The 27732-nt window shown below is 39.4% G+C and overlaps 1 protein-coding gene across 2 annotated transcripts in view; it reads left to right on the forward strand.

Annotated features, from left to right (window-relative positions):
• Window positions 1-2898: 2898 nt before the first annotated feature.
• Window positions 2899-27732, forward strand: part of rxrgb (retinoid X receptor, gamma b) — a 169801-nt gene continuing 144967 nt past the window's right edge. For both annotated transcript variants that reach the window (XM_061888522.1, XM_061888523.1), the window contains exon 1: window positions 2899-3118. Coding sequence is in view for 1 of the 2 variants with exons in the window: in XM_061888523.1 (XP_061744507.1) it covers window positions 3088-3118 (31 nt within the window). In the remaining variant the exon portion in view is untranslated. The remainder of the gene's footprint in view (window positions 3119-27732) is intronic.

Genomic DNA, 27732 nt, shown 5'->3' on the forward strand with positions numbered 1-27732 from the left:
GTGCTCTCTGGCAAACTTCAGACGGGCCTGGACATGCACTGGCTTAAGCAGGGGGAAAGGTCTGGCACTCCAGGATTATATTTCCTGTCGGCGTAGTCTGTTACTGATGGTAACCTTTGTTACTTTAGTCCCAGCTCTCTGCAGGTCATTCACCAGGTCCCCCCGTGTGGTTCTGGGATTTTTGCTCACCAGGATGAGATCTTGCGTGGAGCCCCAGATCGAGGGACATTATCAGTGGTCTTGTATGTCTTCCATTTTCTGATAATTGCTCCCACAGTTGATTTTTTCACACCAAGCTGCTTGCCTATTGTAGATTCACCCTTCCCAGTCTAGTGCAGGTCTACAATTATTTTCCTGGTGTCCTTCGACAGCTCTTTGGTGTTGGCCATAGTGGAGTTTGGAGTCTGACTGTGGACAGGTGTCTTTTATACAGATAACGAGTTCAAACAGGTTCCATTAATACAGGTAACGAGTGGAGGACAGAAGAGATTCTTAAAAAAGAAGTTACAGGTCTGTGAGAGCCAGAGATCTTCCTTGTTTGAAGTGAACAAATACTTATTTTCCACCATAATTTACAAATAGATTATTTAAAATTCCTACAATGGGAATTCCTGGATTTTTTTTCACATTCTGTCTCTCACAGTTGAAGTGTACCTATGATGAAAATTACAGACTTCAGTCATCATTTTAAGTGGGAGAACTTGCACAACCGGTGGCTGACTAAATACTTTTTTGCCCCACTGTATATATATATATATATATTTATATATATATATATATATGTATATATATATATATATATATATATATATATATATATATATATATATATATATATATATATATATATATGTGTACCCTGCCTTCCGCCCGATTGTAGCTGAGATAGGCGCCAGCGCCCCCCGCCACCCCGAAAGGGAATAAGCGGTAGAAAATGGATGGATGGATATATATATATATATATATATATATATATATATATATATATATATACACATACGTCTTGATTGGATTATCCAGAGAATAGTGCTCGATACCGTGGTAGAGCGCAATATGTATGTGTGGGTAAAATCACAACACCTACTTCATCTCTACAGAACTGTTTCATGAGGGGTTCCCTCAATCATCAGGAGATTCATCCCTCAATCATCCCTCAATGTCCTGATGATTGAGGGAACCCCTCATGAAACAGTTCTGTAGAGATGAAGTAGTTTTGTGATTTTTCCCACACATACATATATATATATATATATATATATATATATATATATATATATATATATATGTATGTGTGTATATATATATATATATATATATATATATATATATACACATACGTATATATATGTATATATATATATATATATACATATATATATATGTATATATATATATATATATATATATATATGTATGTATGGGAAAAATCACAAGACTACTTCGTCTCTACAGAACTGTTTCATGAGGGGTTCCCTCAATCATCAGGAGATTATATATACATATATATATATATATATATATATATATATATATATATATATATATATATATCTTGATTGGATTATCCAGAGAATAGTGTTCGATACCGAGGTAGAGCGCAATATCAATCAATCAATCAATGTTTATTTATATAGCCCCAAATCACAAATGTCTCAAAGGACTGCACAAATCATTACGACTACAACATGCTCGGAAGAACCCACATGTATGTGTGGGAAAAATCACGAGACTACTTCATCTCTACAGAACTGTTTCATGAGAGGTTCGATCATCAGGAGATTCATCCCTTAATCATCCCTCAATCTCCTGATGATTGAGGGAACCCCTCATGAAACAGTTCTGTAGAGATGAAGTAGTCTTGTGATTTTTCCCACACATACATACATACATACATATATATATATATATATATATATATATATATATATATATATATATATATATATATATATATGTCTTGATTAGATTATCCAGAGAATAGTGCTCGATACCGTGGTAGAGCGCAATATGTATGTGTGGGAAAAATCACAAGACTATTTCATCTATACAGAACAGAGTGGGTTCCCTCAATTATCAGGAGAAAATCTCCCGATGATTGAGGGAACCCCTCATGAAACAGTTCTGTAGAGATTAAGTAGTCTTGTGATTTTTCCCACACATACATACATATATATATATATATATATATATATACTATATATATATATATATATATATATACTATATATATATATATATATATATATATAGAATATATATATATATATACTTTTTTTTAATTTTTATTTTATTTTATTTATTTATTTCTTTTTTTTACAATTGTTTTTAACATGGCTGTGCAGCACTTTGGAAACGTTATTGTTGTTTAAATGTGCTATATAAATAAAGTGGATTGGATTGGATATATATATATATATATATACATATATATATATATATATATATATATATATATATATATATATATATATATATATATATAGTACATTTATTTGTAAAATTATTTATAATAGTTTTTACTTATAAATTATATATATATATATATATACATATATATATATATATATATATATATATATATATATATATATATTTTTTTTTAAATATACAATTTGCTTAAAAAGTCTAATATCCGGGTCGATAGTACAACGTCGATCCATGAAACACGTGGACATAAAAAGTGCATTATTTCAGATAATTTTCTTTAAAATCACGTTGTCCTCTCTATACTTCATCCATGCATTGTCAGCTGCCAGGTCGGAAAAAGGGAAATTATTGTATTTTATTTTTTTTTTTTCTATAAATCATTCTTGTCTCTGTCTCACTGGAAAGTAGGCCAACACGTTACGCAAAAAAAAAAAAAAAAGACAGTTAAAAAAAAAAAAACCCGGGAGAGACGTTCGGTGCGGTCGTCATTGGGAGAAGCTGCTTTTTGACCGGCTCCTCCTCCTCCGCCACGGCCGGGCCCCCTGGGCGTTAGAGCCGCCTCACGCTCACTCGCAGTCCGGCCCCGGGGAGAGGAATGCGGTGGGACGCCGAGCCCCGCCGACTCGACAGGACAGCCACGAAGCCCCAAATAGCACCGTTATGGACGGCAATGATCCGTACTTGCACTTAAGTAAGTAACGCCTTTCACATTTACACTTTTCTTCTTCTTGGAAGAGGGGGCGGGCGGACGGGGGCACTTCGCGGAGGAGTGTTCCCCGGCCATGGCGCCCTCTCGCCGGACTTTAACCAGCAGCTCGCTCGCTGATAGCGTCGCTGCGTGTGCAGTGGTGTCGTAAAAGAAATCAGGTGGTGGTCTGGCAAGGTCAGAGGTTGGCGCTTTGATTGCGGCTTATGTAATTTATGGCCTGTTTGAAACTTCATTCCCTGCAAGGTAAACCGACAGAAGAAATGGCAAATGTGTTTTTGTGTAAACAAACTTGCATGCAGGGGCCGGTGTAGGGCAGGGGTGTCAAAGTCATTTTGGATTGAGGGGGCCAAGTGGGCCGGACTGGTAAAATCACGGCACGATAAATTAAAAATAAAGACAACTCCATATTGTCTTATTTGTTTACAAATAGAACAGGCACATTCTGAAAATGGACAAATCATAATGTTTTTTGTTGTTGTTGTTTTTTTTATTTATTTTTTACACTTAAATGTTGCGGTGTCACGTGGGGGTCGCATTTTAATGCGGGATCGTTCCTCCAACGCAAACATAGACACTCCGGACAACAACTAAAAGGTAAGAATGATTTAATAACAAAACACTGGTACAAAAACAGACGAAAAGAAACGCGTGGCGAAAGCACAGAAGCTAATGCTAACACTAGCACAGGATCAGGTAACAAGAAATCTAGAATTACCAACGAAACAGTTGCATACCGCAAACAAGGGACCAAGACCGACTGACGGGACAAAGCAGGCTTAAATAAGGAAGTAATGAACAAAAACAGGTGTGCGTCTGGAACCCTCAGCAGGTGAAATTAATATGTTGCCATGGTGACCAAACTGACTCACAAAAAGGTACACAAACAACAAAGGGAGTCCAAACTAACAGAAAATAACTAAACATGATCCAGACTACGGATCATGACATGCGGTTAAAGGCCTACTGAAAGCCACTACTACCGACCACGCAGTCTGATAATTTATACATCAATGATGAAATATTAACATTGCAACACATGCCAATACGGCCGGTTTAGTTTACTAAATTACAATTTTAAATTTCCCGCGGAGTTTCGTGATGAAAACGTCGCGGAATGATGACGCGTGTTTGTGACATATTAGTCCAGCACCACTTACGGCTAAAAGCCGTCTCTTTTCATCGCATAATTACACAGTAATTTGGACATCTGCGTTGCTGAATCTTTTGCAATTTGTTCAATTAATAACGGAGACTATAACAAATAATGCTGTTGGTGGAAAGCGGTGGATTGCAGCTGCCTTTAGCACCGAAGCTTTAACACAGAACGGTCAAGCGAACATGTTTCTCTCCGTCAACCAGCAAGTTTTTGGACGGGGAAAATTGTGATATTAAGTCGGCTCTTAACGGAGACTTCAGTGGATTATGGGACTTCCTCCTGCAGCTCAATAAGGCAGCTGTGATCTTGGCTCCTCCGTTGGCTTCTCTGAGAGACACTGGCGTTCACCGCAGCCACCCGACTTTCAGGTATGACTTTAGAATCTCACTAAAACACTATTGAAACAATAAGCAGATAAGGGATCTTCCAGAATTATCCTAGTAAATGTGTTTAATTACATCTGAAACGGTCCCACTGCCGCCACCTGGAGGCGTTGCTTTTTTTGTTGTTTTTTTTGGTGCTTCACTCTAACTTTCCTTATCCACGAATCTTTCATCCTCGCTCAAATTAATGGGGAAATTGTCGCTTTCTCGGTCCGAATAGCTCTTGCTGCTGGAGGCTATGATTATAAACAATGTGAGGATGTGAGGAGCCCTACAACCTGTGACGTCACGCGCACAGCGTCTGCCACTTCCGGTACAGGCAAGGCTTTTTTATTAGCAACCAAAAGTTGCGAACTTTATCGTCGATGTTCTCTACTAAATCCTTTCAGCAAAAATATGGCAATATCGCGAAATGATCAAGTATGACACATAGAATGGACCTGCTATCCCCATTTAAATAAGAACATCTCATTTCAGTAGGCCTTTAATAGATGGATAGTACTTTAATGATTCCTTCGGGTGAATTCCCTCGGGAAAATCAAAATTCCAGTAGCAGTGAATACAATTAATTGATTTACATGGCTGTGATGAGGTAGTGACTTGTCCAGTGTGTAGCCCGGCAACCGCCCGAATGCAGGTGAGATAGGCTCCAGTGACCCCAAAAGGGACAAGCGGTAGGAAATGGATGGATGGATGATTTACATGGACCCCGACTTAAAGAAGTTGAAAAACTTATTCTGGTGTTGCCATTTTTTGATCACTTGTACGGAATATGTACTGTACTGAGCAATCTACTAATAAAATAATCAATCAATCAATCAATCAATCCAATCAGTGTACAGAATTGAGATCGAATTTAACAAGTAGATAATGGGGGGTATGAATGGAAATACAATTAGAAAATATTACATCCATCCATCCATTTTCTACCGCTTATTCCCTTTTGGGGTCGCGGGGGGCGCTGGCGCCTATCTCAGCTACAGTCGGGCGGAAGGCGGGGTACACCCTGGACAAGTTGCCACCCATCGCAGTAGAAAATATTACAATAAGAATAAAAATAAAAAGGAACAATAAGAACACAAATATAACAATGAAACTAAGAATATAACAAAAAGAAACTGCAGTAGTCAATATTAGTTAATAGTAGTCTTATCTTTTTTTTTGGTCATTTATACTTTCTGAATAACTGATGTGTTCGTCATGTCAAAACATTGGTGTTAAATTTCAATCTGTTAAGATAAAAACATAATATCAAAATCTATTTATGTTGTTTGCTCATTTTCCTCGCCTGGTGCATTAACATGTGTTTTTTTTTTAATTTTTATTTTTTACATATGTAGCGTATGCTACCAAGATACAAAGAATTGCTATTGTGACATCTAGTGGACCCATTTAGAACCGCAGTTTCTTTCATTCAAACATTTCGGCTCATTTTTATACTTAGCAAACTCATCGTATGTTTGACCTCCATGCTTTATAGCCTCAATGTGTATTTTGGTGACAATTATTGAAATAAACAATTTATTGTAGTTGCCTAACATTTTTTCCCCCTTGTAAATGCACACGATAACGTTAAAAATGCGCTCTTAACGTGAACAAAATATCAACGCTAACAAATTAATTTGGACAATAGTCGGTGACGTCATCACTCGTTTTTTTCCGGACGTAAGCAGAAAACGTAAAGAGTGGGAACATATCACCTTAATCTTCTTAAAGACATGACTGCCTTGTTCATTTTGCAAAGTGGACCTTGTTTTCTATCTGGAGAAGGAGATCGATAGTCTTTTTACCATGAATTGATAAACGTGGACCCCGACTTAAACAAGTTGAAAAACTTCGGGTGTTACCATTTAGTGGTCAATTGTACGGAATATGTACTGTACTGTGCAATCTACTAATAACATTTTCAATTAATCAATCAATCAATCAGTCTGTAAGATACAAAGTTGTGTGAAAAATATATTTAATATAAATATGTAGCAGAGATAGGCTCCAGTACCCTCTGCGACCCCAAAAGGAACAAGCGGTAAAAAAATAGATAGATGGATGTCGCGTAATCTACAAAGATACAATGAATCGCTATTGCGACATCTAGTGGACACATTTAGAACAGCTGTTTCTTTCATTCAAACATTTCGGCTCATTTTTATACTTAGCAAACTCATCCCACGGGCCCGATAAAACCTGTTCAAGTCCGCGGGCCGTACGTTTAACCCCCTGGCTTTATAGGTGAAAATTGTTGAAATAAAACAAAAAAATTGTATATAGAAAGATCGTACTTTATTGATTCCTTCAGGAAAATTAAAAGTTGCCTAACTTTTTTTCCCCCTTGCAAATGCACACGATAACATTAAAAATGCACTTTTAACATGAAAAATATATCAACGATAACATTTTTTGCTGACAAATGAATTTGGACAATAGTTGGTGATGTCATCAGTAGCAGAAAACATAAAGTGTGGGAACATTTCACCTTAATCTTGTTAAAGACATGAATACCTTGCTCATTTTGCAAAGTGGACCTTGTTTTCTATTTGGAGAAGGAGATCGATAGTCTTTGTACCATGAATTGATAAACGTGGACCCCGACTTAAACAAGTTGAAAAACTTCTTCGGGTGTTACCATTTAGTGGTCAATTGTACGGAATATGTACTGTACTGTGCAATCTACTAATAACATTTTCAATTAATCAATCAATCAGTCTGTAAGATACAAAGTTGTGTGAAAAATATATTTAATATAAATATGTAGCAGAGATAGGCTCCAGTACCCTCCGCGACCCCAAAAGGAACAAGCGGTAAAAAAATAGATGGATGGATGTCGCGTAATCTACAAAGATACAATCAATCGCTATTGCGACATCTAGTGGACACATTTAGAACAGCTGTTTCTTTCATTCAAACATTTTGGCTCATTTTTATACGTAGCAAACTCATCCCACGGGCCCGATAAAACCTGTACGTTTAACCCCCTGGCTTTATAGGTGAAAATTGTTGAAATAAAACAAAAAAATTGTATATAGAAAGATCGTACTTTATTGATTCCTTCAGGAAAATTAAAAGTTGACTAACCTTTTTCCCCCCCTTGCAATTGCACACGATAACATTAAAAATGCACTTTTAACATGAAAAAAATATCAATGATAACATTTTTTGCTGACAAATGAATTTGGACAATAGTTGGTGATGTCATCAGTAGCAGAAAACATAAAGTGTGGGAACATTTCACCTTAATCTTGTTAAAGACATGAATACCTTGCTCATTTTGCAAAGTGGACCTTGTTTTCTATTTGGAGAAGGAGATCGATAGTCTTTGTACCATGAATTGATAAACGTGGACCCCGACTTAAACAAGTTGAAAAACTTCTTCGGGTGTTACCATTTAGTGGTCAATTGTACGGACTATGTACTGTACTGTGCAATCTACTAATAACATTTTCAATTGATCAATCAATCAGTCTGTAAGATACAAAGTTGTGTGAAAAATATATTTAATATAAATATGTAGCAGAGATAGGCTCCAGTACCCTCCGCGACCCCAAAAGGAACAAGCGGTAAAAAAATAGATGGATGGATGTCGCGTAATCTACAAAGATACAATGAATCGCTATTGCGACATCTAGTGGACACATTTAGAACAGCTGTTTCTTTCATTCAAACATTTCGGCTCATTTTTATACTTAGCAAACTCATCCCACGGGCCCGATAAAACCTGTACGTTTAACCCCCTGGCTTTATAGGTGAAAATTGTTGAAATAAAACAAAAAAATTGTATATAGAAAGATCGTACTTTATTGATTCCTTCAGGAAAATTAAAAGTTGCCTAACCTTTTTTCCCCCCTTGCAAACGCACACGATAACATTAAAAATGCACTTTTAACATGAAAAAAATATCAACGATAACATTTTTTGCTGACAAATGAATTTGGGCAATAGTTGGTGATGTCATCAGTAGCAGAAAACATAAAGTGTGGGAACATTTCACCTTAATCTTGTTAAAGACATGAATACCTTGCTCATTTTGCAAAGTGGACCTTGTTTTCTATCAGGAGGATGAGATCGCTAGTCCGTAAGATAGTTACCTTGCTAGCTAATTTTGAGACAAAGTTGTGTGAAAGATATATTTAACATACATATGTAGCGTAATCGGGCTTCACAGTGGAAGAAGGGTCAGTGCGTCTGCCTCACAATACGAAGGTCCTGAGTAGTCAGGGTTCAAGCCCGGGCTCGGGATTTTTCTGTGTGGAGTTTGCATGTCCTCCCCGTGAATGCGTGGGTTCCCTCCGGGTACTCCGGCTTCCTCCCACTTCCAAAGACATGCACCTGGGGATAGGTTGATTGGCAACACTAAATTGGCCCTAGTGTGTGAATGTGAGTGTGAATGTTGTCTGTCTATCTGTGTTGGCCCTGCGATGAGTGGGTGACTTGTCCAGGGTGTACGCCGCCTTCCGCCCGATCGTAGCTGAGATAGGCACCAGCGCCCCCCGCGACCGCTAAGGGAATAAGCGGTAGAAATGGATGGATGGAACAACAAATAGAGATAATGTCCGCAGTAACCTAACACATAGCGAAGGACGAACACTATTTGATTTCCTATTATGCAGCTCATTTTTATTTGAAACTTATTGAAATATCTTGTGACATCATGCACAAAAGTGCACTTTATTTGATTCAAATTATTGCAGTGGCATTTTGTACAAAAAGTGCACTTTAATTTAGTGTTTTGATATGTCATCTTAGTAATATCGGGCATAACGGTGGAAGAGGGGTTAGTGCGTCTGCCTCACAATACGAAGGTCCTGAGTAGTCTGGGGTTCAATCCCGGGCTCGGGATCTTTCTGTGTGGAGTTTGCATGTCCTCCCCGTGAATGCGTGGGTTCCTTCCGGGTACTCCGGCTTCCTCCCACTTCCAAAGACATGCACCTGGGGATAGGTTGATTGGCAACACTAAATTGGCCCTAGTGTGTGAATGTGAGTGTGAATGTTGTCTGTCTATCTGTGTTGGCCCTGCGATGAGGGGACGACTTGTCCAGGGTGTACCCTGCCTTCCGCCCGATCATAGCTGAGATAGGCACCAGCGCCCCCCGCGACCCCTAAGGGAATAAGCGGTAGGAAATGGATGGAAAATGGATGTAGCGTAATCTACAAAGATACAAAGAATTGCTATTGCGACATCTAGTGGACGCATTTAGAACAGCTTTTTCTTTCATTCAAAAATCTCGGCTCATTTTTATACTCAGCCAACTCATCCCTCGGGCCGGATAAAACCTGTTCGCGGGCCTGATCCGGCCCGTGGGTCGTATGTTTGACAACCCTGGTGTAGGCCATCCATCCCCTGATGTCATTTTGCTAAGTAAAGCTCCACTACTTGCTCTGTCTCCCTGACTTTGCCCTTGAACCAGCTGATTGTCCCCCCCCACCCCCTTCTGTCTTTTTCTTTCCCCTTCTATTAGCAGAATTGTTTATGTGACAGCTTTACAGCCCCACGGAGTTGGGCAACACGTGGATAGCACTGGGCCAAAGGAGCTTTTTGTGTGTATGCGTGTTCAAGCCTCCTCAAGGGTTGTTGCATGCCAGGGGCTGCAGGCAATATGGACGAAAAAGTATATCTCCATATATTTTTGCTTAAACTCGATATATATTGCGATATTCAGTCGTGGTCTAAAGCTTACATGCACTCGTAAAGAACATAATCTCATGGCTTTCTTGAGTTTCCAATCATTTCTACAACTCTTATGTTTTTTTGTGATAGAGTGATTGGAGCACATACTTGTTGGTCACAAAAAACATTCATGAAGTTTGGTTCTTTTATTAATTAATTACGGGTCTACTGAATCTGTGACAAAGTCTACTGGGTCAAAAGTATACATACAGCAATGTTAATATTTGCTTACATGTCCCTTGGCGAGTTTCACTGCAATAAGGCGCTTTTGGTAGCCATCCACAAGCTTCTGGTTGAATTTTTGACCACTCGTCTTGACAAAATTGGTGCATTTCAGCTAAATTTGTTGGTTTTCCGACATGGACTTGTTTTTTTCACGTTTAAGTCAGGACTTGGGGAAGGCCATTGCAAAACCTTAATTCTAGCCTGATTTAGCCATTCCTTTACCACTTTTTACCTGTGTTTGGGGTCATTGTCCTGTTGGAACACCCAACTGTGCCCAAGACCCAACCTCCGGGCTGATGGTTTTAGGTTGTCCTAAAGAATTTGGAGGTAATCCTCATTTTTTATTGTCCCATTTACTCTCTGTAAAGCACCAGTTCCATTGGCAGCAAAACAGGCCCAGAGCATAATACTACCACCACCATGCTTGACGGTAGGAATGGTGTTCCTGGGGTTAAAGGCCTCACCTTTTCTTCTCCAAACATATTGCTGGGTATTGTGGCCAAACGGCTCAATTTTTGTTTCATCTGACATCACATGGACAAAGATAAGACCTTCTGGAGGAAAGTTCTGTGGTCAGATGTTGGGCAACACGTGGATAGCACTGGGCCAAAGGAGCTTTTTGTGTGTATGCGTGTTCAAGCCTCCTCAAGGGTTGTTGCATGCCAGGGGCTGCAGGCAATATGGACGAAAAAGTATATCTCCATATATTTTGGCTTGAACTCGATATATATCGCGATATTCAGTCGTGGTCTAAAGCTTACATGAACATAATGTCATGGCTTTCTTGAGTTTCCAATAATTTCTACAACTCTTATGTTTTTTTTGTGATAGAGTGATTGGAGCACATACTTGTTGGTCACAAAAAACATTCATGAAGTTTGGTTCTTTTATTAATTTATTACGGGTCTACTGAATCTGTGACAAAGTCTACTGGGTCAAAAGTATACGTACAGCAATGTTAATATTTGCTTACATGTCCCTTGGCAAGTTTCACTGCAATAAGGCACTTTTGGTAGCCATCCACAAATTTCTGGTTGAATTTTTGACCACACGTCTTGACAAAATTGGTGCATTTCAGCTAAATTTGTTGGTTTTCCGACATGGACTTGTTTTTTTCACGTTTAAGTCAGGACTTGGGGAAGGCCATTGCAAAATCTTAATTCTAGCCTGATTTAGCCATTCCTTTACCACTTTTTACCTGTGTTTGGGGTCATTGTCCTGTTGGAACACCCAACTGTGCCCAAGACCCAACCTCCGGGCTGATGGTTTTAGGTTGTCCTGAAGAATTTGGAGGTAATCCTCATTTTTTATTGTCCCATTTACTCTCAGTAAAGCACCAGTTCCATTGGCAGCAAAACAGGCCCAGAGCATAATACTACCACCACCATGCTTGACGGTAGGGATGGTGTTCCTGGGATTAAAGGCCTCACCTTTTCTTCTCCAAACATATTGCTGGGTATTGTGGCCAAACGGCTCAATTTTTGTTTCATCTGACATCACATGGACAAAGATAAGACCTTCTGGAGGAAAGTTCTGTGGTCAGATGTGGTCAAAAGCGCCTTATTGCAGTGAAACTTGCCAAGGAACATGTAACCAAATATCAACATTCCTATATGTATACTTTTGACCCAGCAGATTTGGTCAGTAGACCCATAATAAATTCATAAAAGAACCAAACTTCATGAATGTTTTTTTGTGACCAACAAGTATGTGCTCCAATCACTCTATCACAAAAAAATAAGAGTTGTAGAAATGATTGGAAACTCAAGACAGCCATGACATTATGTTCTATACAAGTGTATGTAAACTTTTGACCACGACTGTATATTTCGGTGAAAGTATACATTTAAAGATATACATTTTTGAGAGAAATGTACTGAAATTGAAGTGAATGACAACTGTATTGTAAGCACTTTTATTAAGCCAGTTAGTCAAGATCAGCCCGCTGGCCTGTTCTAAAAATAGCTCAAATAGCAGCACTTACCAGTGAGCTGCCTCTATTTTTTTTACAATTTATTTTTTTACTAGCAAGCTGGTTTTGCTTTGCTCGACATTTTTAATTCTAAGAGAGACACAACTCAAATAGAATTTGAAAATCCAAGAAAATATTTTAAAGACTTGGTCTTCACTTGTTTAAATAAATTCATTTATTTTTTTACTTTGCTTCTTATAACTTTCTGAAAGACAATTTTATAGAAAAATACAACCTTAAAATTGATTTTAGGATTTTTAAACACATATACCTTTTTACCTTTTAAATTCCTTCCTCTTCTTTCCTGACCATTTAAATCAATGTTCAAGTAATTTTATTTATTTGTTTTATTGTAAAGAATAATAAATACATTTTAATTTAATTCTTCATTTTAGCTTCTGTTTTTTCCACGAATATTTGTGAAATATTTCTTCAAACTTATGATGATCAAAATTCAAAAAAATTATTCTGGCAAATCTAGAAAATCTTTAGAATCAAATATAAATCTTATTTCGAAGTCTTTTGAATTTCTTTTAAAAAAAAATTCTGGAAAATCTAGAAGAAATAATGATTTGTCTTTGTTGGAAATATAGCTTGGTCCAATTTGTTATATATTCTAACAAAATGCAGATTGGATTCTAACCTATTTAAAACATGTCATCCAAATTTCTAAAATTAATCTTAATCAGGAAGAATGTATAATGATGTTCCATAAATTATTTTTTAAATTTTTTCAAAAAAGTTTCGAATTAGCTAGTTTTCTCTTCGTTTTTTCGGTTGAATTTTGAATTTTAAAGAGTCCAAATTGAAGACAAACCATGTTTAAAAATGTAATCTTCATTTTTGTCCTGTTTTCTACTCTTTTAAACCGTTCAATTAAGTGTTTTTTTCATCATTTATTCTCTACAAAAAACTTCCGTAAAAGGAAAAAAAATGTACGACGGAATGACAGACAGAAATACCCATGTATATATATATATATATATATATATATATATATATATATATATATATATATATATATATATATATATATATATATATATATATATATATATTAAAGGTAAATTGAGCAAATTGGCTATCTCTGGAATTTTTTTTAAGTGTGTATCAAAACTGGTAGCCCTTCGCATTAATCAGTACCCAAAAAGTAGCTTTTGGTTATTAATTAACAGCACAGAAAATAAACTGTTTGAGTAGCACAGAGTTACATAACATAAATACAATAGAAAAATATAATTTTGACATAAAATAAACAACATAGCCGTGCAAATTTTACAACATGTATGAATCTCAGATTGAAAATACATTTGCAGGCAGGCACTTTTTAATTCCGAGTCGACGATGTTATGGACACACACGTATGGTTTCATGGTCCTTCTAGAAGTTAATTGTGCGGCTATGATCTTCCTCACTTCGTCGTGGATTTCGCTTGAAAATTCTCTTTTCTCTTCTCTGACTCTCGTCGTCATTTAGGATGTCTGTTGTGATTTCCCTTCCTGGTTCCGTGACCCGCCCTAATCTTGCCTCTGATTAGCATGTCCTTAAAGGGGAACATTATCACCAGACCTATGTAAGCTTCAATATTTACCTTGATGTTGCAGAAAAAAAGACCATATATTTTTTCAAACGATTTCCGAAGTCTAAATGGGTGAATTTTGGCGAATTAAATGCCTTTCTGTTTGTCGCTCATGTGGTGATGACGTCAGAACGTGACGTCGCCGAGGTAACACAGCCGCCATTTTCATTTTCAACACATTGCAAACATCGGGTCTCAGCTCTGTTATTTTCCGTTTTTTCGACTATTTTCTGGAACCTTGGAGACATCATGCCTCGTCGGTGTGTTGTCGGAGGGTGTAACAACACTAACAGGGAGGGATTCAAGTTGCACCACTGGCCCGAAGATGCGGAAGTGTCTGCCGCCAGACCCCCATTGAATGTGTTGGAGTGTCTTCACATTTTACCGGCGATGACAGACATGGCACAGAGATGTATGGATAACCTGCAGATGCATTTGCAACAATAAAGTCAACGAAATCACAAAGGTGACTTTTGTTGATGTTGACTTATGTGCTAATCAGACATATTTGGTCACGGCGTGACTGCCAGCTAATCGATGCTAACATGCTACGCTAATCGATGCTAACAAGCTATTTACCGGCGGTGCTAAAGCAGACATGGCACAGAGATGTATGGATAACTTGCAGATGCATTTGCAACTATACAGTCAACTAAATCACAAAGGTGAGTTTTGTTGATGTTGACTGCCAGCTAATCGATGCTAACATGCTACGCTAATCGACGCTAACATGCTATTTACCAGCGGTGCTAAAGCAAACATGGCACAGAGATGTATGGATAACCTGCAGATGCATTTGCAACTATAAAGTCAACTAAATCACAAAGGTGAGTTTTGTTGATGTTGACTGCCAGCTAATCGATGCTAACATGCTACGCTAATCGATGCTAACAAGCTATTTACCGGCGGTGCTAAAGCAGACATGGCACAGAGATGTATGGATAACCTGCAGATGCATTTGCAACTATATTACGTTTCCTTCCACCCACATTTAATGCGAAAAAAACACTTACCAATCGACGGATTTAAGTTGCTCCAGTGTCCAGAGATGCGAAAGTCCTGATCGTTTGGTCCGCACATTTTACCGGCGATGCTAACGCAGCTATTCGGCCATGCTGTGGCTATGAATAGCATCAATAGCTATTCGCTCAATAGCTTCAGTTTCTTCTTCAATACTTTCATACTCCAACCATCCGTTTCAAAACATCCGTAATCTGTTGAATCGCTTAAACCGCTGAAATCCGAGTGTGAATCCGAGCTAATGTCGCTATATCTTGCTGTGCTATTCGCCATTGTTTGTTTGCATTGGCAGCACTGTATGACGTCTCAGGTAAATGGATAGTCATATCGCAAAAAGCGAAAATCAATCACTTTAAAGCTTTTTTTTAGGGCTATTCGGGGACCGGTAAAATTTTGAAAAAAACTTAAAAAAATACAACGAGCCACTGGGAACTGATTTTTATTGTTTTTAACCCTTTTGAAATTGTGATAATTTTAATGTTTTGCCCAATTTTTCAGCCACCCGTGACTCATCATAGTAAACCAACCAATCATGGATGTTCTTATACGTAAACCAACAAATCATTAATCTTCTTTTGTAGCATGTAGCTTACCTAAAAGCTAAACGGGTCTAAAAACAGCTAAGCTACGGAAATCGCTACTTTCCCGGGGGAGAAAAAGGAACACGACAAATAAGCAGCGTTTGGTCATTTTAACGTGAAAAAAGTACTATCGGTATTATGATATTTTCTTAAACCATATTGTGTTTAAAAATATATCGATACATCTTACAAACTCGATATATCGCCTAGCTCTCTTCCATGCTATGTTTTTATCGATAACTTGTGATGCACTTTGTTCGGGCGATGGCGCTATTTTAAAAATGTATGTTTTACAAGCTTTTTGTGAAACCTGAGCTGTTAAAAATAGCAGAAGATGAAAATACCCAATGTATTGAATGGGGAGCCTTGAGTTTTGGCCAATACAGATATAATCGGGGTCAGTAACCTGCGGCTCTCTCTCGAGCCACATGCCTGCTCTTTAGTGCCGCCCTAGTGGCTCCCTGGAGCATTTTTTAAAAAAGGATTGAAAACGGAAAAACTTTTCTAGTTTTAGTTTGTTTTAGTATGTTTTTTGTTTGAGGACAAACCTTTCCAATTGTTAGAAAGCTCACGATTTAATACGTTTGTGTGTATACTCTCATCAAACCCGATCTTTATATGTAAAAAAAATGCGATGTCTGATGTGAACGATATTTGACCCCACAAGCACACGTCAGCTTGCTACAGTGCTGACAGAAGTTCACATGGCTGCAATCGTGGCAGGTCTCAGTCTTGCCGCATTTGTGGCAAATTTCAAGGATTTTGTACGATCAAAGTCCACGTTTTCTGAATCGAATTATCACACACAGAAGATTAAGATGGAAGAGGGCAAGCATTTTGGCTCTGGCGGTTTGTTGGACCTTTTGTGTTGACGTCTGCTCCCGTGTGGGCGAGCAGTCGGAGGCAGGAGGGATGGAACAGTGAAGTGAGTTCCTAAAACATATTTTTTACTGTTGTCATCTATTTATTTTGTACTGTCTTCAAACTTATCATGATTAAAATTCCCAAAACACATTCTAGCAAATCGAGAAAATCTTTAGAATAAAATTTAAATCTTATTTCAAAGTTTTTTGAATTTCTTTGAAAATTTTTGTTCTGGAAAATCTAGAAGAAATATTGATTTGTCTTTGTTAGAAATATAGCTTGGTCCAATTTGTTACATATTCTACCAAAATGCAGATTGGATTTTGAACTTGTCATCAAGATTCTAAAATGAATCTTAATCAGGAAAAATTATTAATATCCATCCATCCATCCATTTTCTACCGCTTATTCCCTTTCGGGGTCGCGGGGGGCGCTGGCGCCTATCTCAGCTACAATCGGGCGGAAGGCGGGGTACACCCTGGACAAGTCGCCACCTCATCGCAGGGCCAACACAGATAGACAGACAACATTCACACTCACATTCACACAATGTTCCAGAAATTCTTTTTTTAAAATTTTTTCAAAAAGATTCAAATTAGCTACTTTTTCTCTTCTTTTTTTCGGTTGAATTTTGAATTTTAAAGAGTCGAAATTGAAGATGAACTATGTTTAAAAATTTAATTTTAATTTTCATTCCTCTTTTAAACCGTTTAATTAAGTGTTTTTTTCATCATTTATTCTCTACAACAAAACTTTCCTCAAAAGGAAAGAAAAATGTACGATGGAATACCAGACAGAAATACCCAATTTTTATATATATAGATTTATTAATTAAAGGTAAATTGAGCAAATAGGCTATTTCTGGCATTTTTTTAAGTGTGTATCAAACTGGTAGCCCTTCGCATTAATCAGCACCCAATAAGTAGCTCTTGGTTTCAAAAAGGTTGGTGACCCCTGCTGTACAATCAGTTAATATGACCAATTTGTTTTCCCTAAAACATTTTAGCAATGCGTGTTAATCATTTTTACAAACATCATGGCCTGATTCACTACAGGTTTTCGTGTACTAAAACACGTGCAAACTTGACAGCACATGCAAAGGCATTTACTGAATGTGTGCAAAGTGGATTGTGCCTGTTAAGGGGCTCAATCCATTTTGCGTCTCTGTCTACTTTAAAATCATCAGAACGCCCACTTTGCCTGGGAGAAGATGCAAATATATAATACAGCGCACGCGTGTGATTTATCAACACTCATCACCATTTTGTGTTCTCTTTACTACGTCTGAAACGTGCGTGCAAACTGACAGCTTGCGCCTCCGTTTTGTGTGTTAGAAATAAATAAATATTAGACCTATCGTGGGCTTCATGGTGGCAGAGGGGTTAGTGCGTCTGCCTCACAATATGAAGGCCCTGCAGTCCTGGGTTCAAATCCAGGCTCGGGATCTTTCTGTGTGGAGTTTGCATGTTCTCCCCGTGAATGCGTGGGTTCCCTCCGGGTACTCCGGCTTCCTCCCACTTCCAAAGACATGCACCTGGGGATAGGTTGATTGGCAACACTAAATTGGCCCTAGTGTGTGAATGTGAGTGTGAATGTTGTCTGTCTATCTGTGTTGGCCCTGCGATGAGGTGGTGACTTGTCCAGGGTGTACCCCGCCTTACGCCCAATTGTAGCTGAGATAGGCGCCAGCGCCCCCCGCAACCCCAAAAAAGGGAATAAGCAACATCCTTTTACAATTTTCTATCTTAAGAGCCTGATAAAACAATTCAATTAATGCATTTTGGTGTCTGCTGGAGTTTTTTTTCATACATAGGATATATTAGTAACACATTTCCTATGTGAAATACCGTATTTCCTTGAATTGCCTCAGGGCATATAGTATGCGCCTGCCTTGAATTACTGCCGGGTCGCAAAATAATTAGCGCATATTTAGTATTACCGCCTGGTCAAACCCGTGACGTCACGAGTGACACTTCCCTCTGTCATCATTTTCAAAATGGAGGGGGCTGATTTCAATACCGGTAATTTGAAATCGCATAAAGGGAAGAAGATTAAGAGCTATTCAGTAGGATTTAAGGACCAAGCTTACATCACACTCAAATTTTTACTGCACGCCTTTGGTAAGTGCCGGAGTGAGAAGAGGTTTTAAAATAATTAGCGCATGCTTACTTTTACTGCATGCCTTTTGGTAAGCGCAGGAGTGAGAAGAGGTTTTAAATGAATTAGCGCCCCGGCGGCAATTCAAGAAAATACGGTAAGCTTCTTGCAATATGCATTTTCTAGCATATTCTTCTTCACAACTACAGCCAGCTCCCAAAATGGCATTGAAGACAAAAGTGGGTTCTATTGTAGAAGCATGTTTCTGAAATGCCCATGAAAAGTGCTACATGAAAACACAGCAAAATGCACATGATAAAGTGAATGTGCAGTAAACGATCGAGTGTGAAGGGGAGTGAAGTGAATTATATTTATATAGCGCTTTTCTCTAATGACTCAAAGCGCTTTACATAGTGACACCCAATATCTAAGTTACATTTAAACCAGTGTGGGTGGCACTGGGAGCAGGGGGGTAAAGTGTCTTGCCCAAGGACACAACGGCAGTGACTAGGATGGCGGAAGCGGGAATCGAACCTGCAACCCTCAAGTTGCTGGCACGGCCACTCTACCGACCGAGCTATACCGAGTGTCTCCGTGGTGAAAGCCTAGTTAGTACGTGCAAAATCCTCATTTCAATAAGGCGGTCTGCACCAGTTATGAATAGCACAAGCAGTATTCGGGGCTTCACGGTGGCAGAGGGGTTAGTGCGTCTGCCTCACAATACGAAGGTCCTGCAGTCCTGGGTTCAAATCCAGGCTCGGGATCTTTCTGTGTGGAGTTTGCATGTTCTCCCCGTGAATGCGTGGGTTCCCTCCGGGTACTCCGGCTTCCTCCCACTTCCAAAGACATGCACCTGGGGATAGGTTGATTGGCAACACTAAATTGGCCCTAGTGTGTGAATGTGAGTGTGAATGTTGTCTGTCTATCTGTGTTGGCCCTGCGATGAGGTGGCGACTTATCCTGGGTGTATCCCGCCTTCCGCCCGATTGTAGCTGAGATAGGCGCCAGCGCCCCCCGCGACCCCGAAAGGGAATAAGCGGTAGAAAATGGATGGATGGGTATTCGTAGATCACATGCAATACGCATGCTGTAGTACACACCATTTTATTGTTTGCACACATTGTTTAGCACCTGCTATTTGGATTTTTGTAAATCAGGCCCTTTCACTGGCTTATTCCTGTACTTACATTGAAAACCTCAGGAAACGGACTTGCATGAGCTTAAACTGTAATATTTATTTGTTAAATGTAGAGATGTCACATAATGATTTTTTTTTTGCCAATATCCGATATTCCGATATTGTCCAACTCTTAATTACCGATTCCGATATGGAATTAACATATTATTGTGCAATATTTCTGTTAACATGCCTCAAAACAGCAGCTTGGAATTTGGGACATGCTCTCCCTGAGAGAGCATGAGGAAGTTGAAGTGGGCAGGGTTGAGGTGGGGGGTGTATATTGTAGTGTCCCGGAAGAGTTAGTGCTGCAAGGGGTTCTGGGTATTTGTTCTGTTGTGTTTATGTTGTGTTACGGTGCGGATGTTCTCACGAAACGTTTTTGTCATTCTTGTTTGGTGTGGGTTCACAGTGTGGCGCATGTTTGTGACAGTGTTAAAGTTGTTTATACGGCCACCCTCAGTGTGGCCCGTATGGCTGTCGACCAACTGTGTTTGCATTCACTTGTGTGTGTGAAAATCCGTAGATATTATGTGATTGGGCACGCAAAGGCAGCGCCTTTAAAGTTTACTGGCGCTCTGAACTTCTCCCTACGTCCGTGTATCACTCCGTACGGGGCCGTTTTGAACAGTCATATGTTTTACTTTTTTGAAACCAATACCGATAATTTCCGATATTACATTTTAAAGCATTTATCGGCCGATAATATCGGCAGTCCGATGTTATTGGACATGTCTAGTTAAATGCCTGAATTTGCTGCAGACTACCATGAATTGATTAACGTGGACCCCGACTTAAACAAGTTGAAAAACTTATTGGGGTGTTACCATTTAGTGGTCAATTGTACGGAATATGTACTGTACTGTGCAAACTACTAATAAAAGTATCAATCAATCACTTTTTTTAAAAGTTGCAATTTTTTTAGTCCTATTTTTCTCAGTAACATTGAATCAGTGCATGATTTTACCAATTTGTAATCAACGTGTTACTGTAAAGGCAGTTGATATGGAAAACATGTTTGGCTTAAAAGAATTCAACAATGCACGTTAGTCATTTGTACACTTCGAGATTTGCTTACTCCTGTTCACATGCTAAAAATCTGAAATCCACGGTACGGGTTTGAACTTTGGCTGTAATATGTGTTGAATTCCTGAATTCTTCAATATGTTTTCTCTAAAACGTTACATCTGTTCATTCTCTTACCAATACTGTAAAGGCAATTAATATGAAAAATATTTTAATAATGCTTTATATTTTTCATATTAATTGCCTTTACAGGCAATATTTTAACAATGCGGGCTTCACGGTGGCAGAGGTGTTTAGTGCGTCTGCCTCACAATACGAAGGTCCTGCAGTCCTGGGTTCAAATCCAGGCTCGGGATCTTTCTGTGTGGAGTTTGCATGTTCTCCCCGTGAATGCGTGGGTTCCCTCCGGGTACTCCGGCTTCCTCCCACTTCCAAAGACATGCACCTGGGGATAGGTTGATTGGCAACACTAAATTGACCCTAGTGTGTGAATGTGAGTGTGAATGTTGTCTGTCTATCTGTGTTGGCCCTGCGATGAGGTAGCGACTTGTCCAGGGTGTACCCCGCGGTCAAGCCAACATGGATCGTTACTATATGTCAACCGACTGTTTTCGGTGAGAAAATTGTGGAAATAAGTCGCCTCTTACCTGCAGCTGCTGTGACTTCTCTCAGAGAAACTGGCGTCAACACACCCGTGGCCACACCCCTGCGACTTTAAGGTACTATTTAACTCACTAAAACACTAGCAACACAATAGGCAGATAAGGGATTTCCCAGAAATATCCTAGTAAATGTGTCTAATAACATCTGAATCGCTCTCACTGCCCTCACCGTGGCGGAGTGGGACAGTGGCCGTGCGCAACCCGAGGGTCCCTGGTTCAAATCCCACCTAGTACCAACCTCGTCACGTCCGTTGTGTCCTGAGCAAGACACTTCACCCTTGCTCCTGATGGGTGCTGGTTAGCGCCTTGCATGGCAGCTCCCTCCATCAGTGTGTGAATGTGTGTGTGAATGGGTAAATGTGGAAGTAGTGTCAAAGCGCTTTGAGTACCTTGAAGGTAGAAAAGCGCTATACAAGTACAACCCATTTATCATTTATCATTTTTAAACTTCTAGGCCTTCACTCTAAATTTCCTCAGCGGTGGATTGCAGCTGCCTTTAGCAACCAAAACACATCCGGTGTTTCTTTGTTTGTTGTGAAGATTTAATATGGAACAGAGCGGTCAAACGAACATGTTTCTCTACCACATGCCAACCAGCAAGTTTTTGGATGAGGAAATTGTGATATTAAGTCGGCTCTTACTGGAGACTTGAGTGGATTATGCGACCTCCTCCTGTAGCTGTCAAAAAGGCAGCTGTGATCGTGGCTCCTCCATTGGCTTCTCTGAGAGACACTGGCGTTCACTGCAGCCCTCCGACTTTCAGGTATGAGTTTATAATCTCACTAAAACACTATTAACACAATGGGCAGATAAGGGATTTTCCATAACTATCCTAGTAAATGTGTTTAATATCTGAATAGCTCACACTGCCGTCGCCTTTTTTGGGGAGAGTGGCCGTGCGCAACCCGAGCGTCCCTGGTTCAATTCCCACCTAGTACCAACCTCGTCACGTCCGTTGTGTCCTGAGTAAGACACTTCACCCTTGCTCCTGATGTGTGCTGGTTGGCACCTTGCATGGCAGCTCCCTCCATCAGTGTGTGAATGTGTGTGTGAATGGGTAAATGTGGAAGTAGTGTCAAAGCGCTTTGAGTACCTTGAAGGTAGAAAAGCGCTATACAAGTACAACCCATTTATCATTTAAGTGCTTCACTCTCACTTTCCTCATCCACAAATCTTTCATCCTCGCTCAAATTAATGGGGAAATTGTTGCTTTGTCGGTCCGAATAGCTCTAGTTGCAGCTGGCTATGATTGTAAACAATGTGAGGATGTTAGGAGCCCTGCAACAAGTGACGTCACGCGTACATCGTCTGCTCCTTCCGGTAAAGGCAGGGCTTTTTTATTAGCGACCTAAAGTTGCGAACTTTATCATCGATGTTCTCTACTAAATCCTTTCAGCACAAATATGGCAATATCGCGAAATGATCAAGTATGACACATAGAATGGACCTGCTATCCCCTTTTAAATAAGAAAATCTCATTTCAGTAGGCCTTTAAAACACTCTTAATAAAGGGGAACTGCCCTTTTTTTTCTCAATTTTGCCCATCATTCACAATTCTTATGTATTTTTTTCTTGTTTCAATGCATTCTAAATAGTAAATACATTCAATCCAAAGTCCACTTTCAATAGGGCCCATGGGGATTGCTCTATTCTGCCTATAAAAGCCCTTAAAAACATCCAAACCCCTCCTTTAAGGTTCTATATACATGATGTAAGTATATATGTAATGTAGTAAAAGGCACCTTTTTTATAACATTTAATTGTTACGTATTTTGCTTATTTTAAGCATTACAACTCACTGCAGACTTCATGAGAGCCATCAAACATAATAAAACATCACTCACTGTACAATGTCTGCTGTCATTAGGATGCTGACTGATAGAATCTTGTTATAGTCCCGTTTAAATAAAAAATGGCCAATAATTCATGTGTCGTTTCATGTCGTTCTTGCTATTTTTGGGGTCTAAATTGGCTGTCAAACTGTACCAACTTGTTGGATTACGTCCTTATCCTTCTACTATCCAAGTTAGGTGCATGTTTTTTGATCAACAATAACCTTCCACAGGAAAGTAAGCGAGGAAGCAGCTCGTCAGTCCGTGATGTCAAGTATAACCATGCGAGCTTGTGATCACGGCGCCGCTATAAATAGTCTGTCAGGCATATAATCACGTTACATCAAACAGATGGTAAATGGTACGGGTGTAACGGTACACTAAAAATTCGGTTCAGTACTTACCTCAGTTTAGAGGTCACGGTTCGGTTCATTTTCGGTACAGTAAGAAAACAACCAAATATAAATGTATTGGTTATTCATTTACCAAATTTGTAAACAATGGCTTTATCCTTTTAACATTGGGAACACTATAATAATTCTGCCCACGTTAATAATCCACATTAAACTGCCTAAAGTTGTTGCTTTGAATAAATAAAATGACACAACCTTTCTTCTACGTATAAAAAGTGCAACATTAAACAGTTTCAAGTCAACTCATTATGCTTGATTTATTACAGCATTTGGGAAGCCTGTAGTTGACTTTAATTATGTAAATGTTATATTGTTGTCAACATGTGATATATATATATATATACTTTTTTTTTTATTTTATTTTATTTATTTATTTATTTTTTTTTACAATTGTTTTTAACATGGCTGTGCAGCACTTTGGAAACGTTATTGTTGTTTAAATGTGCTATATAAATAAAGTGGATTGGATTGGATTGATAGCAGGGACCCTGCCATTCAAAACAAGGCTGCTACATTACTAATGATTAATGTAACTATAGCTGAAAAATAGTACAATTGCAATAGGAGAGACTATTCATGCCTGAAATCTATGGAGTTCATGTTAGTTCATGTGAAATAACAGACAGACAGGGCTTTGCTGCCCCTAACACACGCACACACACACGCGCACACAGCAAAATGAGCTAACGTAACGCTAAAAGCTAATTAGCCTTCACATCACCTCAAGCCAGAACTGCGAGCGAGCTGAACTGCAGTTTAAGTTTCTAGAATGTCAACGGCCTCGTAGTGTTGTTTGTAATAGTTGTGACTGGAAAGTGTTTTTTATAATTTGGGGAGTGTACGATGTCCGCTGATAAACACATATCTGCTCGACCACGAAGCATTTACAACATGCGTTCTGAATACGCACTGCTGATTGGCTGTTACATCGCTGATTGTGTGGGCTAGGTGCTCACTGCTCAGACAGAGGCAGAAAGCAGAGCAGCTTGTTAAGACTTTAGCATACAAACTCGTTCGATACACCCGTGTACCGAACCGAAACCCCTGTACCGAAACGGTTCAATATAAATACACGTACCGTTACACCCCTAGTAAATGGGTTATACTTGTGTAGCGCTTTTCTACCTTCAAGGCACTGAAAGCGCTTTGACTCTATTTCCACATTCACACATTCACACACTGACGGCGGTAGCTGCCACCCAAGGCCCTAACCACGACCCATCAGAAGCAAGGGTGAAGTGTCTTGCTCAAGGACACAACGGCGTGGCGCGGTTGGGCGGGGGCTGTGCCAGCAACCTGAGGATTCCTAGTTCGATCCCCACCTTCTACCAACCTCGTCATGTCCGTTGTGTCCTTGAGGCACGAGGCACCAAGCCTTGTGGGAGGGAAGCGTTTCCACAGACGCGGAAGGAACTTTTCACAACAAAGTTCTAAATTTTAGTGATATATAAATGATAAATGGGTTGTACTTTTATAGCGCTTCTCTACCTTCAAGGTACTCGAAGCGCTTTGACACTACTTCCACATTTACCCATTCATACACACATTCAGACACTGATGGAGGGAGCTGCCATGCAAGGCGCTAACCAGCACCCATCAGTAGCAAGGGTGAAGTGTCTTGCTCAGGACACAACGGACGTGACGAGGTTGGTACTAGGTGGGGATTGAACCAGGGACCCTCGGGTTGCCCACGGCCACTCTCCCAAGTACATCTGGAGTAATCACCGCGCTTCACTTTTTCCAGATCTTGTTATGTTACGGCCTTGTTCCAAAATGGAATAATTTCATTTTTGTCCCCAAAACTCTACAAACAAATCCCCATAATGACAATTGAAAAGTTTGTTTTTAATGAAATTGAAAATAAAAAAAACAAAAAAATAACATATGTACAAGTATTCACAGCCTTTGCTCAATACCTTGTTCACGCACCTTTGGTAAGAATTACAGCCTCAAGTCTTTCCGAATACGATACTACTATCAATGGATGTCCGCTAACTTTTTGCAACTCAACGCCAAAAAAACGGAAATGCTGATTATCGTTCTGCTAGACACCGACCTCTATTTAATAATACAACTCTAACATTTGACAACCAAACAATTAAACAAGGCGACACGGTAAAGAATCTGGGTATTATCTTTGACCCAACTCTCTCCTTTGAGGCACACATTAAAAGCGTTACTAAAACGGCCTTCTTTCATCTCCGTAATATCGCTAAAATTCGCTCCATTCTGTCCACTAAAGACGCTGAGATCATTATCCATGCGTTTGTTACGTCTCGCCTCGACTACTGTAACGTATTATTTTCGGGTCTCCCCATGTCTAGCATTAAAAGATTACAGTTGGTACAAAATGCGGCTGCTAGACTTTTGACAAGAACAAGAAAGTTTGATCACATTACGCCTGTACTGGCTCACCTGCACTGGCTTCCTGTGCACTTAAGATGTGACTTTAAGGTTTTACTACTTACGTATAAAATACTACACGGTCTAGCTCCATCCTATCTTGCCGATTGTATTGTACCATATGTCCCGGCAAGAAATCTGCGTTCAAAGGACTCCGGCTTGTTAGTGATTCCCAAAGCCCAAAAAAAGTCTGCGGGCTATAGAGCGTTTTCCGTTCGGGCTCCAGTACTCTGGAATGCCCTCCCGGTAACAGTTCGAGATGCTACCTCAGTAGAAGCATTTAAGTCTCACCTTAAAACTCATTTGTATACTCTAGCCTTTAAATAGACTCCCTTTTTAGACCAGTTGATCTGCCGTTTCTTTTCTTTTTCTTCTATGTCCCACTCTCCCTTGTGGAGGGGGTCCGGTCCGATCCCGTGGCCATGTAGTGCTTGCCTGTGTATCGGCTGGGGACATCTCTGCGCTGCTGATCCGACACCGCTTGGGATGGTTTCCTGCTGGCTCCGCTGTGAACGGGACTCTCGCTGCTGTGTTGGATCCGCTTTGGACTGGACTCTCGCGACTGTGTTGGATCCATTGTGGATTGAACTTTCACAGTATCATGTTAGACCCGCTCGACATCCATTGCTTTCCTCCTCTCCAAGGTTCTCATAGTCATTATTGTCACCGATGTCCCACTGGGTGTGAGTTTTCCTTGCCCTTATGTGGGCCTACCGAGGATGTCGTGGTGGTTTGTGCAGCCCTTTGAGACACTAGTGATTTAGGGCTATATAAGTAAACATTGATTGATTGATTGATTGATCATTTATATACTATCAGATATATCAGATTGTAGTTTGGTTTATTTTGTACCCTTTGCGTTCATATTTCACTGTTTGTTGCATTTTTGTTGCGTTTCACTTGATTGTCAAATATGCCCATTGAAAGGAGGTGTGACATTCATATTTTGTCAATATTCAGTGTTTTATCCTTCATAGAAAAAAAATAAAAATTCCAATACGTTTTTTGAGGCGGTCTGTCAAAACGTTTTTAGCATTCAATCAGACATTATTTTGAAGTTTTTGTATTAGTGTCCCTAAAAATAGATATACATTGTTTTCTCTAAATGTGTCCCCCCGTGTCAAAATAATTCCCCTGTCCTGATCTAATAAGAGGTTCCGGAGACAGATAGCAGGCCCGTCAGAATTTTCTAGTTCTTCTTACATTTCGAGGCAGCGAGTAAACAACTTTTGACTCTCAAGCGCTCGTCCAGGCTCAAAGGAAAACACAATAAATATATCTGGAAACAGTACAATAACCTTTTTCACAATGTTTATCATCCAACCCTTTTCTTTTCATCCCTATCCTTGCCATAACATTGTGTATGACAAATGGTATGCTTTGGCTCATCTCCCTCCAGCTATTATGTTGGATGGCATCTTATTGTGCAACAGTACAATTGACTGTGTGTTTACTGTATGTGATGCGTGCTGTTCTTCTGAGAAAGAACGCGGCGTGTAGCCCACATCAGACCCTTGTGTGGCATTAAATAATAACATGAAATG

The sequence above is a fragment of the Nerophis ophidion genome, linkage group LG26 (genome assembly GCF_033978795.1).
Source record: "Nerophis ophidion isolate RoL-2023_Sa linkage group LG26, RoL_Noph_v1.0, whole genome shotgun sequence".
Taxonomy (NCBI): domain Eukaryota; kingdom Metazoa; phylum Chordata; class Actinopteri; order Syngnathiformes; family Syngnathidae; genus Nerophis; species Nerophis ophidion.